At 40.8% G+C, this 20,341-nt stretch overlaps 1 protein-coding gene across 1 annotated transcript in view; it reads left to right on the top strand.

Moving 5' to 3' along the window:
* The window catches only part of WDR43 (WD repeat domain 43), a 37,632-nt gene extending 19,709 nt beyond the window's left edge, over positions 1-17,923 (top strand). Inside the window, exons 7-18 of the mRNA XM_053306509.1 lie at positions 737-801; positions 1,285-1,456; positions 1,837-1,923; positions 5,687-5,815; positions 6,452-6,592; positions 8,434-8,520; positions 11,004-11,035; positions 13,188-13,251; positions 14,831-14,944; positions 15,802-15,871; positions 16,604-16,656; positions 16,763-17,923. Of these exons, the coding sequence (XP_053162484.1) occupies positions 737-801; positions 1,285-1,456; positions 1,837-1,923; positions 5,687-5,815; positions 6,452-6,592; positions 8,434-8,520; positions 11,004-11,035; positions 13,188-13,251; positions 14,831-14,944; positions 15,802-15,871; positions 16,604-16,656; positions 16,763-16,903 (1,155 nt within the window). The 3' untranslated portion in view covers positions 16,904-17,923. The remainder of the gene's footprint in view (positions 1-736; positions 802-1,284; positions 1,457-1,836; positions 1,924-5,686; positions 5,816-6,451; positions 6,593-8,433; positions 8,521-11,003; positions 11,036-13,187; positions 13,252-14,830; positions 14,945-15,801; positions 15,872-16,603; positions 16,657-16,762) is intronic.
* The last annotated feature ends 2,418 nt before the right edge of the window (positions 17,924-20,341 follow it).

Below are 20,341 nucleotides of genomic sequence, written 5' to 3' on the forward strand. Positions count from 1 at the left end.
ACAAGAGCGCTGGCAGGGTGGGCAGGTAGGCACCGCCTCCCTTGCCCTTTAACGGAGCCCCCACTCCACCCTCCTGTGTAAAAATAATAAACAAATAATAAAATAAAATTAATACGTTCAATTGCTTCAGTAATTAGATGATATCTTGTAACTATTCCCAATTTAGCTGGAAGTGTTATAATCCTTATGAACACATAACCAGAGCACCTGTGGGTAAGAGGGTGATACTGGTAGACTTGGGGAAAACTGAAGATACATTGGGTTGTTTTTTTTAAAAAAAAAGAAAATTTAAGGGCCCAAAATACTCCAAGTGGAATGGAATGTTCATGGTCTCAGAACAGTTAACAGACAACCAAGTTAATGGAACTCAGTGGTGAGGAGCAGGGGAAGGAGTGCTTGAAAAAGAGTGGGGAATTTCTCAGCTTGAAGAACCACAGCCCATTCTGCTTCCAGGGTGGGGGGGAGTACCTGAAACGCTCACCACGCACAGGTTCATGTAACACATGTCCATAAGGAATATGCCACATCATTTTGTTGCAACTCCATACTTGTGTGTACTTACAACGGAAGCATAACTTAATTTAAAAATAAAAAAAGATTTAGATTTCCTTATTTTTATTACCATTTCACCCTGATTATGCTAACACTCATTAATGTGAGAGTTACACTTAATGGAGGTGTAGTAGCTGATATATTGTTTATGGGGAAATTTCTGAACTGATTCTTTTTTTTTCAGCCAGTGAAGCTAGCAGTTGTATGCAGAGATGGACAGTTGCATCTCTTTGAGCAAGTCTTGAATGGGTAAGTTGATATATTTGAAAACCTTTATCTGGATTTCAACAGGCAGTTTAACTTGTAGCTGCCTTTATTATCCTGTTAATGAAATGAAGAATGTGGGGCTTATCCTCACAACCCTCTTTCATTTGTTTCGTCTTGACATCCACCTTCAGTCCTCATACTCTGAAGCATCTGTGTTGGTGGCAGGCCACCTGAGGCATTTAAGTGTCTACTTCTGGAAACAGGAAGCCCCTTGGTTGATTTCGGCAAGGCAGTTTAGCACTGAGCTCAACATGTGTGACATTGGCATTTACATATCTGATGGCAGCCACAGCTGGAAATGAACACAGATTGACTGAAAACAATAACTGGCATGTGTTGTAAAAGGTCATGAGAACAGGTCCCAAGCTTGGTTACAAGATGTATAAGCTATGAAAGAGAATATTTTTTAAAAACTCCGCACATTTTATTGTTCATTTCTATTTTAATAGACTACTTTCTTTGCAGGTATTGCAAAAAGCCCTTAACATCCAACTGTACTATCCAGATAGCAACACCAGGAGAGGGGGCAGATTCCACACCGAAGCCAGTCCCTATTCTAGCCGCTGCCTTTTGTTCAGATAAGGAGAACTTGCTAATTGTGTATGGCAACTCCTTACAGCCTGTCATTGAGAAAGTGGTATGTAAAACCTTTCTGAAACTCAAAATTGATAAGCTTGAGTGAAAATTTAAATATGAAATTTCTTGGTTGAGGTGGCACTGTTGTATGCTGTGCTGCTGCTTCTAATATTACTAGAAAGCTTGGATTTCTTGCATTATTTCAAAATTTAAATTTCTGATACTTCATATCGCTTGTTTTTGTCATCTTGTTACAATTAAAAACTTGCAAGCATATTTATTATTTATCATATTTCTGTACCTGATATCATATTTATCATATTTCTGTACCTGATATCGACATCTCTAGCATATATTCCACTGGTGAATCCACTTGTGTCTGAATAAAATCTGTAATTATCTATGAAGACCTTGAAATCATTTTTTCTCTTCCTGTTATAGTCTTTGAATTCTACAGAATCGCACATATGCTTAGTAAGGGATGTTCGGAGGACTCTGGCACTTAAAACAGAAATGGCTGTAACAAAGGTGAGCTTTGAATTTTTCTTTTTAAAAAACATTCTTATTTTAATGGAGATGCTGCTTGTCGGAATCATGCTATTATATAGAGCAAAAACAGTAAACTGATAGCGTTCTAGGATATCTTTTTTAAATACACACATGTTCCAGCACAGAGTTAAGTGAACCCAAACTACATTTTAGCCAGTAAAATACTTCTAGTTAACACACTTCTATTCTGCCACAAATGTGGTTACTTCTAGTGCTAGTTACATGGAGAGGAATATCTATTGACTTAAACATGTTAGGAGTGTTTCCATGGTTGGTTTATTGGTATTTGAGTCACTTGCATACATGTGTGGGTGAATAAATAAAGGCTTGCTACAGATGAGCAGAGTACTTCTGATATGCTAGCCCAAGAGGCAGGGAAAAGGGCCTCCAATGAGACATTCTAAAAATTCCAATGAGGACATTCTCTTGGCTGTCTGAGAGCGTGACGAAGTGATGGACATGTTTCTTATATGGACATATAAACGTTTTTGTAATTGGGATCAGAGAGTCCACCCAAATATTATAGACACTTTGTAAATAGGATAGTTTCTTCAAACATATAACAAACATTTAAGCAGTTCTGCTTAATGAGCCAAACTATGTATTGAAAATATCAAGCCTTGTCATGTATCTGGTACTGTACTATATTTCCTTCCTTCTGTTCTGATATTAAGCTGTTTGCAGGGGAGCAACAGCAGGAGAGACAGCATGCCCTCAACCTCCTGCCTTTGGGCTTCTCAGAGGCATCTGGTGGGCCACGGTGGGAAACAGGATGCTGGACTATAGGGCCTGATCCAGCAGGGCTGTTCTTATGTCCTTATGACTATTTTATAATAGGCAAAACTCAGGAATTTGCAAGAAAAATGGGAGATGAGCTGAATCTGTATTGATTATTGAGGACCATGTAGAAAATCTCTCTTGCACATAAGACTTTATGCTTCTCTCACTCATGTTCTGTGAATATGATGACGAATATTCATATATTGCTTTTCAACAAATATTCTCAAAATGGTTTACATAGCAAAACAAATATAAAATACAGAAGATGGTTCTATGTACTCAAGGGCTCTCATCTAAAAAGAAACATAAACACCAGCATCAACCACTGGACGGATGCTGTGCTGGAATTGGATAAGAAGCTAGCTCTCCCCCTGCTAAATATAAGAGAATCACCACTTTAAAAGATGCATCTTAGGGGTGTGCAGAATGTTTCACTGGCCAATATTTCTACTCGAAACAGGCCATTTTAAGTCTCTTGAGCTCGAAACAGAATGCCCTCTAAATGAAGGGCCTGTTTCAAGCTCAGAGCAAAACAACCCCGTTTCGATCAAAATGTTTTGATGTTCCAAGCACCATTTTGGAGGGTTCCCCCCCCCCTTTTCTTTTGCTGATTGGTTTTCTGGCACTGGCTTTGGATTGGCTTCAGTGTTCCGTCTAACAAGGATTCCCAGATGTTGTTGACTACAACAGCCGAGAATCCCCAGCTGCAATGGCTTTTGCTTGGGGATTGGGAGTTGTAGTTAACAACATCTGGAAATCCCTGTTAGAGGGAATACTGATTGGCTTGTGATCTCCTTGGTTGGCTTATCATACAAATAAAGTGTTGTCATGGGCAACTGTGTCCACATTGGCTTGGACGAGGGCATGGGAACACAAAAGGAGGGAATTGCAAATTCAGAATGTTTTCAGAGGGACTGGGAGGCAGAGAGAGAAAGCCCTTATACTGTGCCTCTCTTGAAGAAGAGGATACACTGGGGCAGGAGGAGGGAAGGCTTGGATTTTGTGGCTTTCTTAAGAACATAAGAAAAGCCATGCTGGATCAGGCCCAAGGCCCATCTAGTCCAGTATCCTGCTCTGCACAGTGGCCAACCAGATGCCTCTGCGAAGCCCAAAGGCCAGAGCTGAGGGTATCCCCTCTCTCCTACTGTTACTCCCCTGCAACTGGTATTTAGAGTCTTATTATTATTATTTACATTTTATATCCCACTCTTCCTCCAGAGAGCCAGAGCAGTGTACTACATACTTAGGTTTCTCCTCACAACAACCCTGTGAAGTAGGTTAGGTTGAGAGATAAGTGACTGGCCCAGAGTCACCCAGCAAGTATCATGGCTGAAGTGGGATTTGAACTCGGGTCTCCCCGGTCCTAGTCCAGCACTCTAACTAACCACTACACCACGCTGGCTCTCATCTTGCTTCTGAGGCTGGAGGTGGCCTATAGCCCTCAGACTAGTAGCCATTGATAGACCATTGAATTTATCTAAATCCCATTTAAAGCCATCCAGGCTATTTTCTGTCACCACATTTTGTGGCAGAGATATATACATTGTGTGAAAAAATACTTCCTTTTGTTGGTCCTTTTCTCAGCACTGAGTATAATATGCTGTACTGTTGCTGATATAACTATCTGGTTTTGCTGGATCTCAAATTGACAAAGGGATGTTTCGTGCACATCCCTAGTACCTCTTTGCTCAGCAGGGATTCTGTTAAGAAGTTGTGGCATTTGCTCTGTAATCCAGTTTTTGTTGTCTGCAATATCCAGTCAAAATTCATGCTAAAGTCATCATTTCCTCCCCAAACTGTGCATAGTGTTTCATATAAGCAGGTACAAATGAAAGCACTACCATCTCCCTACTCCTGTGTTCAAATGGAAGCATTCCCTGCAACTTATAGTCTGGATGTCTACCAATAATAAATATTTAACCATTCTGTCCTGCTGTAGAGCTTAGCAACTCTGTGTAAACCTGTTCTCTGAACAATGTAAGATTCTCAGTCCTAGGATGACTACATCAGTTAGTATTGTGGGGTTCTAAAACCTTTCCCCAGTGTGTCCGCAAGTCAAGGTTTTTTTTAATTTTAAAAAAACCTTGAACTGCCTCCCAGATCATGTCCTGTTGTCTCCCTTAATTTGGTAAAGGGTTTACTCTTCCCCGAGGTTTCAGATACAGGCAGGTTAAACAAAAGAGGAGAGCCCATATGAGTTCACTACATTTGTTGCAAGAACTACAAAGGCAGAATGCACGTGGGAAGCAGAGGCATCTCCTCCACTTATAGCTTTGGCATAATTAATTGACATAGAACTCAAGGAGTGTTCAGGCCATTTTCTGTGGACTTACTGGTTGGCAAAGGATGACTGTATTTAACTTGACATGGGAAGCTTCCTTATGCAGAGTCAGACCCTTAGTCCCTCTAGCTCAACATTGTCCACTGACGGGCAGCAGCTCCCCAGGGTTCCAGACAGCACTACGTGGAGATGCCAAGGAATTCAACCAGGGACCACCTGCATGTGAAACATGTGCGTGACTACTGAGCTATGGTTCTTCCCCAAAAAGCACTCGACCCAGTCAGAGGGATTTGACTACATTAACTAGTGCAGAATATGCCTTTAATAAAAGTGTGTGAGAAGTCACTGGGTTAATTAAGGACTGGTATGTCACGCCATTGATAGCTGTTATTGGTTGATAAGCCTGTGCATATGGCTAATTTTCTTTCCTCTCCAACAACAGTGGCCTTCAGTTACTTAAGAAAGAGTTGAAAAGGTCAGTTTGGCCTACTTAATTTCACAGAAGATGCACCTGGTAGCTCATTTCTTTGAGTGATATTTTAAAATGAAATTTCCCTACAGAGAAATTCTGTCATGCTAAATATATTTTAAGACTGATCTGCTGATCATGGCACCCATAACTGTGAATGTATTCAGTTGGATTTTTTCCCTTCTATTATTATTATTTTTATTTTTAATTAGGTAAAAACTCCGATGGTGAACTCTGAAGTCAAAACACTACTGCCTGGGATTCCAGGGCATAGTGCCGCTATCCAGTCGTCATCTTGCAAAGAGATAATTGAAACCAAACGGAAGGCAGGTGGCAAAGAGGTAACTCGATGTGATCTTGTCATGCAGTAACATGTATTCCAAGCCAGGTTTTAGCTCTTCAGTCATCCATTTGGTCTCCTACAACAAATGTTTATGGAAGAAAAGTTGCTTTAGGGTTTCACAATGAGGCGATGGAGCTGTTGTGTCCTTTCTTTATGGAGTTCGGCTCCTACAGTGTTGTAGAATGAAGGAAAATATCTCGTAAGGGTGTTTGTTCTCTGGCATGTGGAACATGAAATCAAGAATATCTGTCAACCTTAAAAAGGATGGCTTCTAGGTGAGCAAGCAAGAGAAGAGCTGGCTCTCTGCTAATAGGGGAATATACTTCATTCTTATGTAAATTGCCCTTGTTTTGATGTTTGCGCTGCTGCATTCTAGTAGGTTGTGTTGCTGTGCTGTTGGCTTCAGCAGTCTCATTTTGATTATATTGAACTCAACCACTCTGTTGCTTAAGTCATGAAGACTTGAGTGGTTTGTTTTAGTTAGCACAGGCAACCATAGTACTGTTAAAGATGGGTTCTGCTTCTCAGTGGGTGGTGCCAGAAGACACAATGCTAATTTATTTGTGGGCATTATCCTCTATTTAGCTACCGCTAAATGTGTAAGGAGAAATAACTTTCCCCCCTTATTCTATAGGAGAGTATTGAAGACCGCCTTGGTGCAATGGATATTGATGTGATGAAAGTGAAATCCTCATCAGGAGGCCTTCCACAGACTGACAACTTTGCAGTGCTTTTAGTTCAAGGGTTGGAAAGCAACGATCCCGAGATCCTAAATGTATGTATTAGTTGTGGTGTTCATAGAAGGCTAAATGTTCATTCTTAAGGATGTTCTGCATTTTTGCTTCATTCATGTATATGCAACAATCTAGTGTCTGACATTTAAAAAGCTGGTCAGGGTGGATTTAGAAATTGCAGGTAGCTATATTGGTCCGCTAGAAAGATCCAACAACCACGTCTAGTAATACCTTTATTAGGGCCAGCCAAAATGACACACAGGGCAACATCCGGACTAGTTAGTCATGTCTAATTCCCTTTGAAATTAATGGGACTTGTCTAATTGATTTCATTGGAGCTTAGTTATTATTTATTTATTTACACAGTCAGACAGGTGTTATTGACTGGTTTGTTTTATCCAGACATCGAGTCCTTCCCAAGGACCTGGGATGGCTGAATTGTATTGTCAGTGTTGTTGCTGTTCTAGATATCGTCGCAGAATATAGGCTGTTCCCAGTAAAGTTGCTTTTTGTAATTGGCTGATGGTGATTTCTGTGGCCCCTATGGTGTTGAGGTGCTCTTCAAGGTCTTTTGGAACTGCACGTATGGCGCCAATTACCACTGGGATTATTTCAGTCTTTTTCTGCCACAGCCTTTCAATTTCAATTTGTAGATCTTTGTATTTGGTGATTTTTTCGATTTCGTTTTCTTCTATTCTGCTATCCCCTGGTATTGCTATGTCAATTATTTTAACTTGTTTTTCTTTCTTCTCGACTACAGTTATATCTGGTGTATTGTGTGGCAGATGTTTGTCTCTTTGTAGTCGGAAGTCCCATAATATTTTTGCATCTTCATTTTCTACAACTTTTTTAATTTTATGGTCCCACCAATTTTTGGCTACAGGTAGCTTGTATTTTTTGCAGATGTTCCAGTGTATCATCCCTGTTACCTTGTCATGCCTTTGTTCATAGTCAGTCTGTGTGATCTTTTTACTACTACTACTACTACTACTACTTATTATTATTATTATTATTATTATTATTATTATTATTATATTCATTCATTCAATTTCAATTTTCCCTTCCAAAAATGGCTCAGGTTGGTTTACATAGAGAAATAATAAATAAATAAGAGAGATAGTTATGACTAATGAGCCTAGGTGTTGCTCAAGGTCTTAATCAAGCTTTCTGTTCCCCAGAACTCTTCATCAGGATACATATTAAGCAAAGCAAAAAACAGGATAGAGGGAACCAGGCATGCTGTAGGAGCCCAAAGTCTGCATCTTAATAGTCTTAAAGGAATGTCTAAATCAGCCTCACAGGTGCTGGGCACCGACTTCAGATTGCACACTAAGTTTCTGGGACGAAGAAGAATGCCTGTTCCCACATTTTAAAAACAAAACAAAATCTAGCTGTTCCATCTCCAGCAGTGATTGAGGGTTAGGGTTGTTGTGGGGGGAGCCTGAAAATCAGATAATACATACTGGAACTGTAGAGCTATACCTTTCATTGAGAGCTCACCAATATGCAGTTCAAGAAAAACTTATACACATTTCTTAAGAAAAGGGATAAGGACAAAAACCAATTATAGAAATGAGTTATTCTGAAATTGCATATGGTTATCTTCTCATAGGCTCACTGTTGACAAACCTGATCGGCAATACAGCAGGTACTGTAAGTAGAGGTGAAACATTTTGCACTATAGTTCTGCACTAGTAGATGAGACTGAAAGATGGTGACTAGTCCAAGGTCATGCAGAGAGCTTCATGGCTGAATGGGGTTTTGAACTTGGTCTCCCCAGTTGAGTTAAAGCATGCTACCTATTGAACCACATTGGCTCCAGGCACTGGTGCTATACTTACTAACATGGTTCCTTCACTGACCATTTTTGTTGTCCTAATAGAAAGTGCTCCAAATCAAGAAGGAAGCAATGATAAAGAAAACCATAGCCAGAATGCCTGTATATGCTGTCATTCCACTGCTGCATGAGGTAAGAGATCACATGTTAGTTACTATAATACCAACTTTATATTGGACTACTAATTCAAGGAACCCAAATATAGACAAAATAAACAGGAATGGTGCCTCTGTTCATTTAAGATTGGGAGCCTTTGGTTCTCAAAAATCATAAGATGTCAAGTTGAAGCAAGGGAGTGTGTGTTTGTTTGTTTTGATTTTTAGACCGCCCTTACAAAATAGCCTCAGGGCAGTTCACAAACATCAAAGACCCTTTAAAACAATTTAAGAGCACTGGGATTTATACATACATATAATTTATACATATTGGAAGAGCAATTCCAATTTATACATTAGAAAGTCCAAGCTGCCAAATCTCCCTAGACACCAGCGTTCCCAGGAAGGGTTTGACTCGTAGGATGGAGGTGGTGGAGGCAGTTGTCATCTTCAGTGAAGCATGTTCCATGCCCGATATCCAGCACGAACTGGATTGCCCACCTGCCACTGAGTTGCCTCTGAATGACTTGGCTGTGTATCTCAGGGCAGCTGTTGGTGCTGCATCAAAGTGTAATAAATGATCATTCTGATAAAGTGAAAAATTGGTATATACCCATATCATTCACTGTATTTGTCTAAGTTTTGGATACTATGACAGTGCAATTTCAAATTTACTTTTGATGCGTCCTGATGGACACTTTTCTTGTGATGCAGAGATTACATGTCTTTTGCTCATGAAGCTTATGGAAAAACTGGATGATCATATCCACCATCGCAGCCACTTTATCTGTTGTGCAAGGAGGGGAAGGGTGATCTCTTCCTTCTGCAATTGCCCGTGGTTGTCTCAACTCTAAGAGTCATAGTGTTGGGAGCCACAGGTGCTTGCCAAAGGTTCTCCCCACTGTCATATAGAATTCAGTTGTGATATCTCAGTAGAGTTACTGCATTGTAAGCAAGCTTAGAAATGGTATGCCACATGCTCCAGAAGTTCGGTTAGAGTCTTGTCATACATTTGTCAGCCAAATATACAATTATGAAATTTGGTGGACTACTCCCATTCAATGGAATTTGATATTCATGGATGAGGTATCTGGTTTATCATGGGTCTGGTTTATTATGCAATGCTCTATATTCTGTCTGTTAGCACTCCAGTAGTAGCAGATGGCACAGCGGGGAAATGCTTGACTAACAAACAGAAGGTTGCAGGTTCGAATCCCTGCTGGTACTATATCGGGCAGCAGCACAAAATAGGAAGTTGCCCAAAGGCATTAGCTCATACTGTGCAGGAGGAGGCAATGGTAAACTCCTCCTGTATTCTACCAAAAGAAAACCACAGGGCTCTGTGGGCACCAGGAGTCGAAATCGACTTGATGGCAGGGGCATAACTATAATAGGGCAAAGGGAGACAGTTGTCTGGGGGTCCACTGCCTGGGGGGGGGGGCCAGAGGCAAGTCACATGACTGACTCCCCCAGCTGTGCACCCGCCCGGTTTTCCTTCAGTTGAATTCATCCTCCGAAATTGATGTGAGTGTTAAGACCTGGAGTTACCAGAACAGCATGTCTTTCTCTAGTACCTTTAAATGACTTGTATCGTCTACAGTTTACAAAACCTTTTAAAAAATAATTTGTTCTATTGTGGCACATAGGTTATAACTATATATATAACTATATATATATATAACTAAATATAACTCTCTCTCTCTCTCTATTTTTATATATATATATATATATATATATAAAAACTATGCTTTTTGTAACCACTATTCAGCCTTATTTAAGATTTCTTTACTTCATGAGCTGAGCTTCAGTGAGGGGGGCCCCATTTTAAAATCTTGTCTCTGGGCCCACTCCAACCTTGCTACGCCCTGGATGGCACACTTTACCTTTAGCAGAGTTTTCCAGTGGGAAACCTAATTCATAAACATGTTCTGAAGCAGACTGTTACACCTAAGAATGTTTGAACTGCATCTTGATGAAGAGAACTGGTTCAATCTAGTGATAGGTGAACTCTGCCTAGTCAGACTTGTTAGCGAGGAAGGGAAGATAAGAAAGAAAAAAAACGTTCCCGCCCTCCCCAGAATTTAGAAATTGGGGAGATGTTTCTCTCTCACTGCTCTGCTCTCGCATGCCTGGCCTGGAGTAGTCATCTCAGTGTGCCAGATGCAAGAATTGCTGGCAGTGGTCTTTCTGTTGCTTCTGCCATAGATCAGAAACATTACAGACTACAGTTCCCACCATCTGGTGTACAGTCTCCTATGTGCCAGGCATCAGAGAGGGGAAGGGGAAGAGAGATTTATCTCAATTCTCTTGCTATTGCTGTAGGAGAATGAATACCATAATAAATCTAGGGATAAATTATTTAATATAAATTATTTAATATATAATGCTTTTCTTGCAGTGCAGGAAAGTATTGTGAAACTGCAGTATTGACTTATGTGTTGAACTTGGATGAAACTTCTTGGTATCACTGGTATTTCTAAGTAGCTTTTTCTCTTTCTTCCTCTCCCTTCCCTCTTTTAGCTCACAAAAAGGTTGCAAGGTCACCCTTACAGGTAAGTAAAGATGATCTGAAATTTAAATGATCAACCTTTAAAAGAGAACATTTTGCTTCAGATTATTAGTATTAGTAGTAGCAAACAATGAGAGAACAGATATCTGCCCAGAGAGGCATGCAGTCTAGATAGCGATACAAGGGAGACAAGGGAAGGCAACTGAGGAGGAGAGGGAACTGGAGGTGGGATAAGCAAGGGAAGAAATATGTGATTATTGTAGTTACATGCACTTGGACTTAGTTACTATAGGAGAGGGGGACTAGGGGGTTGTGCCAAAGAGGCATCATAGTAGTAGTATTATGTGGTAGCCCTATTCAGACCTTCTTGTACCCGCTTTCAGATATCTATACACATGTACATGCTTTTGTGTGAATGACTTCATTTGTTTTAAAAGTGAACCTGGGTACAGCCTTCTCAAATGCATGGCACAGATAGGAAGACTACTAAAGGTATCTGCGTACAGATCTTTATACACTGTACACAGATTGCATGACTGCTGACCAGAATGTAAATAGGGGTAGTGTGTGATAAAACTGTGATACCCAATCCTGCTTTAGTTGCTAAATAGTATTTAAACTCTACTATTTGCACCAGAAAATGGATGGGGATGCATATCTGAATTTTTGTCCAGTTGAAAGCATTGTAGCTAGCCATAGTCAGATGCAGATCTGTTTTAAGCTCTCAATTCCTGATACTGCAAGCCTACTTACACATACAGATCTCCTTAGCAGAATCAGGGCATTGCAGTAAGAATTAGGTTGGGCTGTTTGGTTGCAATTATTTTTTTCCAGCAAGCAAGTTAATTCCAATGGTGCCACTGAGCTTCTTCACTTAAAACAAAACAAAATAAAACCACACAAATCTTAATGCCACTTGGATATTTGCAAATTAATTTTTACTTTCCCTTCTGCATTCTGATTAATTTGAGGAACTACATTTGAAGGAATTTATGTTTGATTATTTTAAACTTTTCCTATAGTCACAAATGCTAGTAAAGTCTTATAAAAACTAAGATATTCCTTCTAACCCTAAAAATAAGGAACTTTTGAAGCCACAGGCTCCTATTGCCCACACCTTAATTTACCATGTTATGTGGAGAGTACTTGCCTAACTGCATCTAAGTGTGTGTCTGCAGTACAGGACGATTTTGTTTCACAATCTGAGCCATAGCACTTCTCCTGGGTCAATTAGCATGGCTGCCAGAAAACCAAAGTTCTAATATGGCAACCCATTAGGGGATCCATGGCATATGAAGAAGGAATATTATTTAAATGATTAAAAGTTGCTTTACCTGTTACACATCACCTATGTTAAACCAAATAGGTTTGAAAAATGTCACAGTGCATGTGTAGGTGTTGGTTTACTACCAATGTATCTGTATGGTCACTACTCAATACTCTTATGTGGCTTGTACTGTGAGTGGGGTGGGGTGAGCAAATACAACTAGAATAATCCAGAAAGCTTTCTCTGAAACAGAGGGTGGTGTTCCTCAGTGGCCTAGAGTGCAAACTTCAAATGTATAACTGTTTAGTGACAGAATAGTTCCAATCCACCCCTTGATCAATAAACTGTTAGCTTCCTCCAAATGGTTGCATGGTGCCATTAGTTAAAGTGGTTTTGATTGACCTCTGCCTGAGACCCTAGACAATAAGGGACAATCAGAGGGACATAATATTGGGTTAGATGGACCCATGGTCAGTCACTTTATAGCAGGCCTGCTCAACTTTGGCCCTCTTGCAGATGTTGGCCTACAGCTCCCATAATCCCTGGCTTTTGGCCACTGTGGCTGGGGATTATGGGAATTGTAGTCCAAAAACAGCTGGAGGGCCAAAGTTGAACAGGCCTGCTTTATAGGGTTGTTTGGTTCATACGTGTGTGGTCATTTGTCTCTGATAAAGTTTTGACTGGTGTGAACACCGCTGCTATAAACACTGCATCTCACTAATGGTGTAGTGAATACCATTGATTTATTACTGTTGTTTCATTTGTCTATCTTTGTAAGTAAACTACCTTTAAAAATTGTTTTGGTGGTATACAAATATGTTAAATAAACAATAGGATTTATGATCTTCAAGCATCAGATATTTCCCATGTAAATATCTTATAACCCTTTTCAGTAAAAACAGTGCATTTGGTTACTGTTCTTTTTCAGTGCCTTACAAATGGTCCGCTGGCTGAAGTCTGTGTTAACTATACATGCATCCTATCTTTCAACGGTAAGCACATTGTTTCCTGTTTACCAGAGCTGCTTAAAATGTTCATTTTGTTCTTAAATTTTCTCTTGTGTCTGGAATTACTGGTTCTACAACTCATGCCTTGCATTTCAGTTAAGAGTTGCAAGCAGGTAACTTTTGTGCACACACATGGAGGGGAAGGGAGACTCCTGCAGGACCCTCAAGGACATATTTTGAGGTGGCTCAGACAACTGTAGAAGAAACGGGATTGTTGAAAATTGTCCCTCTGTGTGTGCATGCAAGTGGTCCCCCATGTACAATTCTAAGTTTAAAATGTAGGCCCATTTGCTTTAAAGTGTCACGAATTTGGCCCCCCAACTCTCATTATCTACATTGGCCAGTAGTCTGTTATAATGGGAGCTGTGTCTGCAGGAGTGTCTGCAGGAGGCTCAAAGTTGTACAGCCTTGCTTTAAAGTGTGTACTTTTTGCAAAATGGTACCTGTATAGTAGTAATTTGCCCATATTTCAAGGCTGTGGTTCTGCATTTGAGCTATAGCATTTAACTGCATAGCTTGACTGATGCTTTTGCCTTTATGGCGCAAGATTTAATGGATTTTTAAAAAACACCTTCTAACTGCAAGTGTTACCTCGAGATTGTATTGTGTGCATCATACTTCATGCTAGGAGGCAAAGGAGGTTATTCAGTGTAGTCCAGTTTGGGTTGCTTTCTTAGGTGCTCATCATGTGCCCTGTTCATTCAGTAATTGCATTACAGGATGGAGAGAAAGTGGTGAGCAGAATGTAGTCTCATCTTGCAAAAAAAAAGAAGAAGAAAAAAGACCCAGATTGGTCCTGAACAAACTTCAGTACCAGTTGCCAGCTGGATTGGAATACATGTGGCACCAAATTAATTCTGTAGTTCTGCATAGTGCTGAGATGAAGCCATGAAAGTGTGCCTTCATCTCTGATGTTCAGGTCTTCTCAAGAAACTCTTGTTCCCGTAGAGGCTTGGTAGAGAATCTCTGAAAACATGACTGGAGAGATGCAGCACAGCTCTCAGGCTAGATGTCTCCAGATTAAGCAAGGAAAGCCATGCCTTCAGAACATGGGGTTTCATTACACCCAGCCTGAATGTTTATCTTTTAGTATCTAGCAGATGCGTGGGTATCTAGCAGAGGGGTGGCAGCAAAGTGTTCCTCTATTATTTATTTTATTTATTTAAAATACTTATACTCCGCCCCTCCAGTGCACTACTGCTCGGGGTGGTTCACAACAATAAAATATATACAAGATACAATAAAAAACAATAAAATTAACCAAATTAAACAAACAAGTTAAAAGTCAGATTAAAAACCGCAATCATTAGGTTCAAATTAAGTTACTTTAAAAGCAAAAAACTGAAAATTATAAAAAGCTAAAGAACCTACTAGATAGAACCAAAAATGGAACATTAAAAAGCCTCCTCTAAAAGGTGTGCGTTAAGATGTTTTTTAAAAACACTGAGGGGAGGGAGCATGGTGAAGCTCTTCGGGGAGAACTGTATCTGATGTGAGCAAGGTAGAGCAAGTGATGTGACTAACATTTCATTTTCTCCCTCTCCTATCCTCCATATCCACCCAGTTGCCAGATCTAGTTCCACAGTTGGGAATGTTATATCAGTTAATGGAGAGCAGAGTGAAGACTTTGCAGAAACTCTCTCGCTTACATGGGAAACTCTATCTCCTTATCACCCAGGTGAGTTGAAGTTGGTAGTGTGGGCACAGGAAGGATATGGATGTAAATTGGAGGCATGTTACATGTCACAATGAAGGTGGCTATCTGAGTGGTGGGAAACTTCAGGAGCTTTCTAGGTGTGGCAGAATTAATGTGTGTGACACAATGAGGGTCAATCACCTTCCATCAGATGGGTTTCCTAGAAGGTTAAATTTCAGATAATGTTTTCTCAGTTTTTATTTCTGAACCTTTTGAAGTGCAGAAAGTTTCTGCAGACCACCATAATCGGTCTAACCTTTCAGCTGTGAAGCACATAATCTGTGATTAAGCATAGTTTCCAGTTAATAATCAGTATACCAGACAACAGAATTCATATGATCTCAGTAATTCAGTATTTCCCCCAAAATGCTTAAATCTAAGACATTCAAGATCAACATGAAGAAACTGATTTCTAAAGTGTTAGATTGGGATGCATCTGAAGTCAAATTTATACTGGAATGCCTAAGCTACTAAGAGTTGGTGTGCTTATATAGTGTGACACTGTTGCGTGTTCATATGGCAAACGTCATTTATATGCCTCCAAAAGGTTTCTGGAAGGAAGACGCAGATACAAGCATTATAACACTTGCAAGAATCTAGCTAGCTGTTTAAAGATACCCATTCTGCTCTTGTTTGTATTCCAACGTTAACTCGGACAAATTAACAAAAGCACTTTGAGTATCTCTTTATAGCTTGGCGTTCTGCTTTGAAATGGTGTCAGTTTTGCATACTGAATTCTTTACTGCTTGATGAAGGAATGAGTGTTAAACAAACATGGTGGAATTACCTGATTAGAAAACTTAACCGTAGCTTCTACTGATGTCCCCGTTGCTTCTCAGGTTGCTGCACTAGAACAGGCTCAGGATGCAACTGCTGTTAATCAGACTGCAAAGCTGGTGTATGAAGAAGGTAAGCCAAGTGACTTCCGTGGACTTTCCTTGGGAGTAGTTGGGAAACCTGGTGCACTCCATTTAGTTCCTGGTCATTTTGTTTCAGATTGAGAGTTGTGTAGGTCCCAGTTCAATAATCTTTATTGGCTGAAACTAAATGTGGAAGGGGAAGAGGATTGTTGGACCAGCCTTAAGTATTTGAATCTGTTAGCCTGACATGAGCATGACAGGAAATCAAAGTCCTAGATAAATTGCAAGCCCATGCAGCCTAACTAGCCCCTGTGTTAGGTCAAAACCAATTAGTTCAGGGTTTCTTAACCTTGGGTCCCCAGATGTTGTTGGACTACAACTCACATCATCCCCAGCTACAAGGGCTGGGGATGATGGGGATTGTAGTCAACAACAGCTGGGTGCCCAAGGTTAAAAAAGAAACCCACGACTTAGTGAATTGTAGTAATTCTGTGGCTGGCTTCAGGGTTGTAATTAAAGGTGTGGGTGAGGGCGCAACCTAACAGGAAGCATCATGGGATTTTTCTTCTACATTACAGACTGGAATCGGCTTTTTAGTAAAGATTTGGGGGCTAGTGTTAGATTTTGAACTATGGTCAGTCTCTTCTCATGTCAATACCTTTGTATCTATTAAAACATTTAACAACATCTGAAGCAGCATGGCCCTTTACCAATAAGTAGCACATGTGTTTGGCATCTGTTTGAAGAAAAATGTACATGGAGCACTTTTCTCTGCTTGCAGAATCATCAGAAGAAGGTTCAGATGATGAAATGGCTGCAGAAAAAGATTCAGATGTAAGTAAAAATTCATCTCTCCTCTTCCGACGAGTGGGGCTCATGTGTTGCAGCACTGCTGCAACAATGACTGCAGAGTCATGTGTCTTGTTGCCTTCTCCTGCAGGACAACTGGGATGAAGATGATGAGAGAGAGGATGGTGAGGACAGAGAAGAACAATCAGATGACGAACAAGAAAGGGCTGTAGAAAAAGAAATCAATGGAGACTCTGATTTGGACCCAGAAAATGAAAGTGAAGAAGAATAACACATACTTTTAAAAAGAAACAAAGTCTATTAAAAAGAGCTGGCCACCAAAACGTCTTGATTTCTGGATTGCCATGCTGAAAGCCGCTTGCATCACACAAGGAAGTGCAGACTCAATAGGTGGCCAATGTGTGCGAGGGCACGTTGGGATGCTGTATTTCCAAACCCAGAATGTGTAACCATCTGCCTTGTTCCTCTGCCCAATACTTCCTGGGGATCACAATGAAACATGTTTCTTGTGTGTAGTAGGCCAACTAGTCCCATTACCTGAAAGTTCGTTTTTGCATCTGTTGAAATAGTTTTACCAAAAGACTCTTTGGGTGGTAAACTTCTTGCAGCTACATTTTATCTGTTCCAGATTCCGATGGATTGACGACCACTTCTTAACCTCTTTTAGTTAAATACTTTCCAGTTGGCATCTTGCTCTGTTCTTTGAAAGAGAAGAAATATTTTTGTAAGACTTAAAAACTTACCATTCAGTTTCTTGATAGTTCTCCCCTCACCCTACTTCCGTTCCCATAACAGAATCATTCATGCCTTGGCAATGATACCATTCCAGCCAGGCTGTAAGCAGCGTTTTCTTCTTACAACCAAACTGACTTTTTATATGTATGTATAAATCAGTCACTTTTCTTGTACTTAAAAAAAAATAAATTACTCATTGGTGGTTCCTAACCTTTTGTTTTAATTGAGCTTGTGTATATATGAGTTTAATGCTGAACCAGAGAGAGTTCATCTTTGGAAGGGTAAAATTTAAAAATAATGGAAGGGAGGGCAAATGCTTGTGAATATGTAACACAAAGCATATACATTTATTATGAATTTTTAATCTTAGGAGCGGAACTGGGGTTGCTATTAGCTCAGTTAAACTGAAGTGGTATGAACAGTTTTTAAGAACAAGATTGGGTACACATTTTGAGCCATTCACCAGTATAATGTACAGTTATATTTGTCTATAATTGGAGCTGTTGCAACCAAATAATGCCCTCTTTGTAAAGTGAATAAATATACATCACCTTTATCAAGTACTAGTCCTGTCATGTGTGGGTTATAGACTGAGTGTTTGCAGGTGGAATTGGTGGTTCATAAGTTCTTTTTCTCTCTCTTGGTATGAAAATGACATAGACGAGGGAGAGATTCCAGCTGTTTAGAACTGCACTGCTGCAGTGTGTGCGTGCGAGCGAGCATGGGCTTTCCTGCAACTTCCTGATGTGGTTCTGTTGCCAGGGTTGTCTTGGCAAAATGCAAGTTGGAAATCTTTCTCAATACCCTCTCTGTCCTTGGGCAAGTTCTTGATTTAGAGTATACATGCTATAATGCAAAAGGGTGTGAGAGACAACATAGCTGTTTTCTTCTAGACCTTGGGTGCAAATAGAAATTACTGCCACTTGTCAAAATGTTTTGTATAAGCAGGGAGAGTCATAGGAAGAGTGTTGGTACGGAAATCCCCAACAACCTTCAGAGGCCATAACTGCACAAAAAATGGTACACTGAGCTATGTTAATACAAGTTTTATTATTATCATGCCAAGAATTGTAGTCTGTTTAGCTCTGCTCATGAAAGGTCCCTGTGTGTAAAGTTGAATTGCCTGCATGATCTGATCATCAGCATCTTAAGAACATAAGAACAGCCCTGCTAGATCAGGCCCAAGGCCCATCTAGTCCAGCATCCTGTTTCGCACAGTGGCCCACCAGATGCCCTGGAAGCCACAGGAAGGTGTTGAGGGCATGCCCGCTCTCCTGCTCTTACTCTCCTGCAACTGGTACTCAGAGGCATCCTGCCTTTGAGGCTGGAGGTGACCTTTAGCTCTCCAACTAGTAGCCGATGATTGACCTCTCCATGAAGTTTTCCAAACCCTTCTTAAAGCCATCCAGGTTGTTGGCTGTCACCACATCTCGTGGCAGAGAATTCCACAAGAGGATTATGTGTTGTGTGAAAAAGTACTTCCATTTGCTGGTCCTAAATTTCTCGGCAATCAATTTCATGGGATGACCCCTGTGAAGAGTGTGCTGTGAAGATGGAGAAATCTAGACATAATTGTAGCTTATCATAGGACCTAAAGGGCAAATAGAAGCTGTGGTTGGAAGAATTGCCAGATCTGAATGAATAAGTAGCTTGTGTATTTAGGTCTATGGTGCTTTAGAAGGTGTAATAAATGTGTTGAGTTAAAAGTGGATGGTGCAAATTTGATCCAAAGATGCATTTCATAATAGACCATCTGCCCAGACTAGCCACCTTTCTGGGCCTGTATAGGTATTCTGCCTGTGGCACCGGGCCTGGCACTGGCAGGGTTGCCCCTTGGGGGAACCGCTTCGAGGGACAATAAGGGTGAGGGCCAGGTTTTCTGGCCCAGAAACTTGGGGTGGTAATGTGGGGTGGGTATCTATCGTAACTTAAGTTGCTTTAAAGCCCTGGGTGTTTCTAATGTGTCTGGATTTGTCTGGGGATAGGGAGACAGGGTGTATCCACTGACTCTAGGACGGCTATTCCATTGGTTGTGGGGAATAGAAGTAACGTTGGCAAGTCAGCAGGCCATTACAGGGGAAGGGAAATCAGAAACCTTTTAGCTGTTTTCTCTTCAGCTGTCTGGCCAGCTCTTTATTTATTTGATTGATTGATTTTTTTTTTAATACCACCCTTCCAAAAATGGCTCAGGGTGGTTTACACAGAGAAATAATAAGATGGAGCACTGTTCCCAAAGGGCTCACAATCTAAAAAGAAGCATCAGATAGACACCAGCAACAGTCACCGGAGGTACTGTGCTGGGGATGGATAAGGCCAGTTACTCTCCCCCTGCTAAATAAAGAGAATCGTCATGTTAAAAGGTGCCTCTTTGCCAAGTTAGCAGGGGTTGACCTCGGAGAGCAGTATCAACTAGCCTCAGCGTTCACCTTGCTCCTCTGTAATGCCAGGTTGGTCCGAAATAAATCAGAAATAATCCAGGATTTGATTATGGATGAGGGGGCAACCTGGTACGTATCACAGAGACTTGGTTGGGAAAGGTTGTTGGTCCGGTCTGGTCCCAGCTTGTCATGAACGGACCACCATCTGGTTAAGGTTGGACTCGCAGTCACTTCCCACCTTCGCAGGAGTGAGGGACCTATTAGTATGGTCCGCCTGAGAAGGTTATTAGATCCAATAGGATTCCAAGCAGCCTTGGAAGGATTTAGTATTGGCTCTGCCCGTGATCCTGTAGATGCCCTGGTGGAGAACTGGAACAGCAAACCTACCTGGGCAGTAAACAGGATCATTCCTAAGCATCCTCTTTGATCTGCTTCGAGATTGGCCCCATGATATATAGAAGATCTATGCAGGCTGAAGCGACAAGGTAGACAACGAGCGCAAGTGGAGGAAGACTCCTCTAATCTGACAGATTACACCATAGAGCACCTTTAAGAACATAAGAACAGCCCTGCTGGATCAGGCCCATCTAGTCCAG

The sequence above is a fragment of the Hemicordylus capensis genome, chromosome 1 (assembly GCF_027244095.1).
Source record: "Hemicordylus capensis ecotype Gifberg chromosome 1, rHemCap1.1.pri, whole genome shotgun sequence".
Classification (NCBI taxonomy): Eukaryota; Metazoa; Chordata; class Lepidosauria; order Squamata; family Cordylidae; genus Hemicordylus; species Hemicordylus capensis.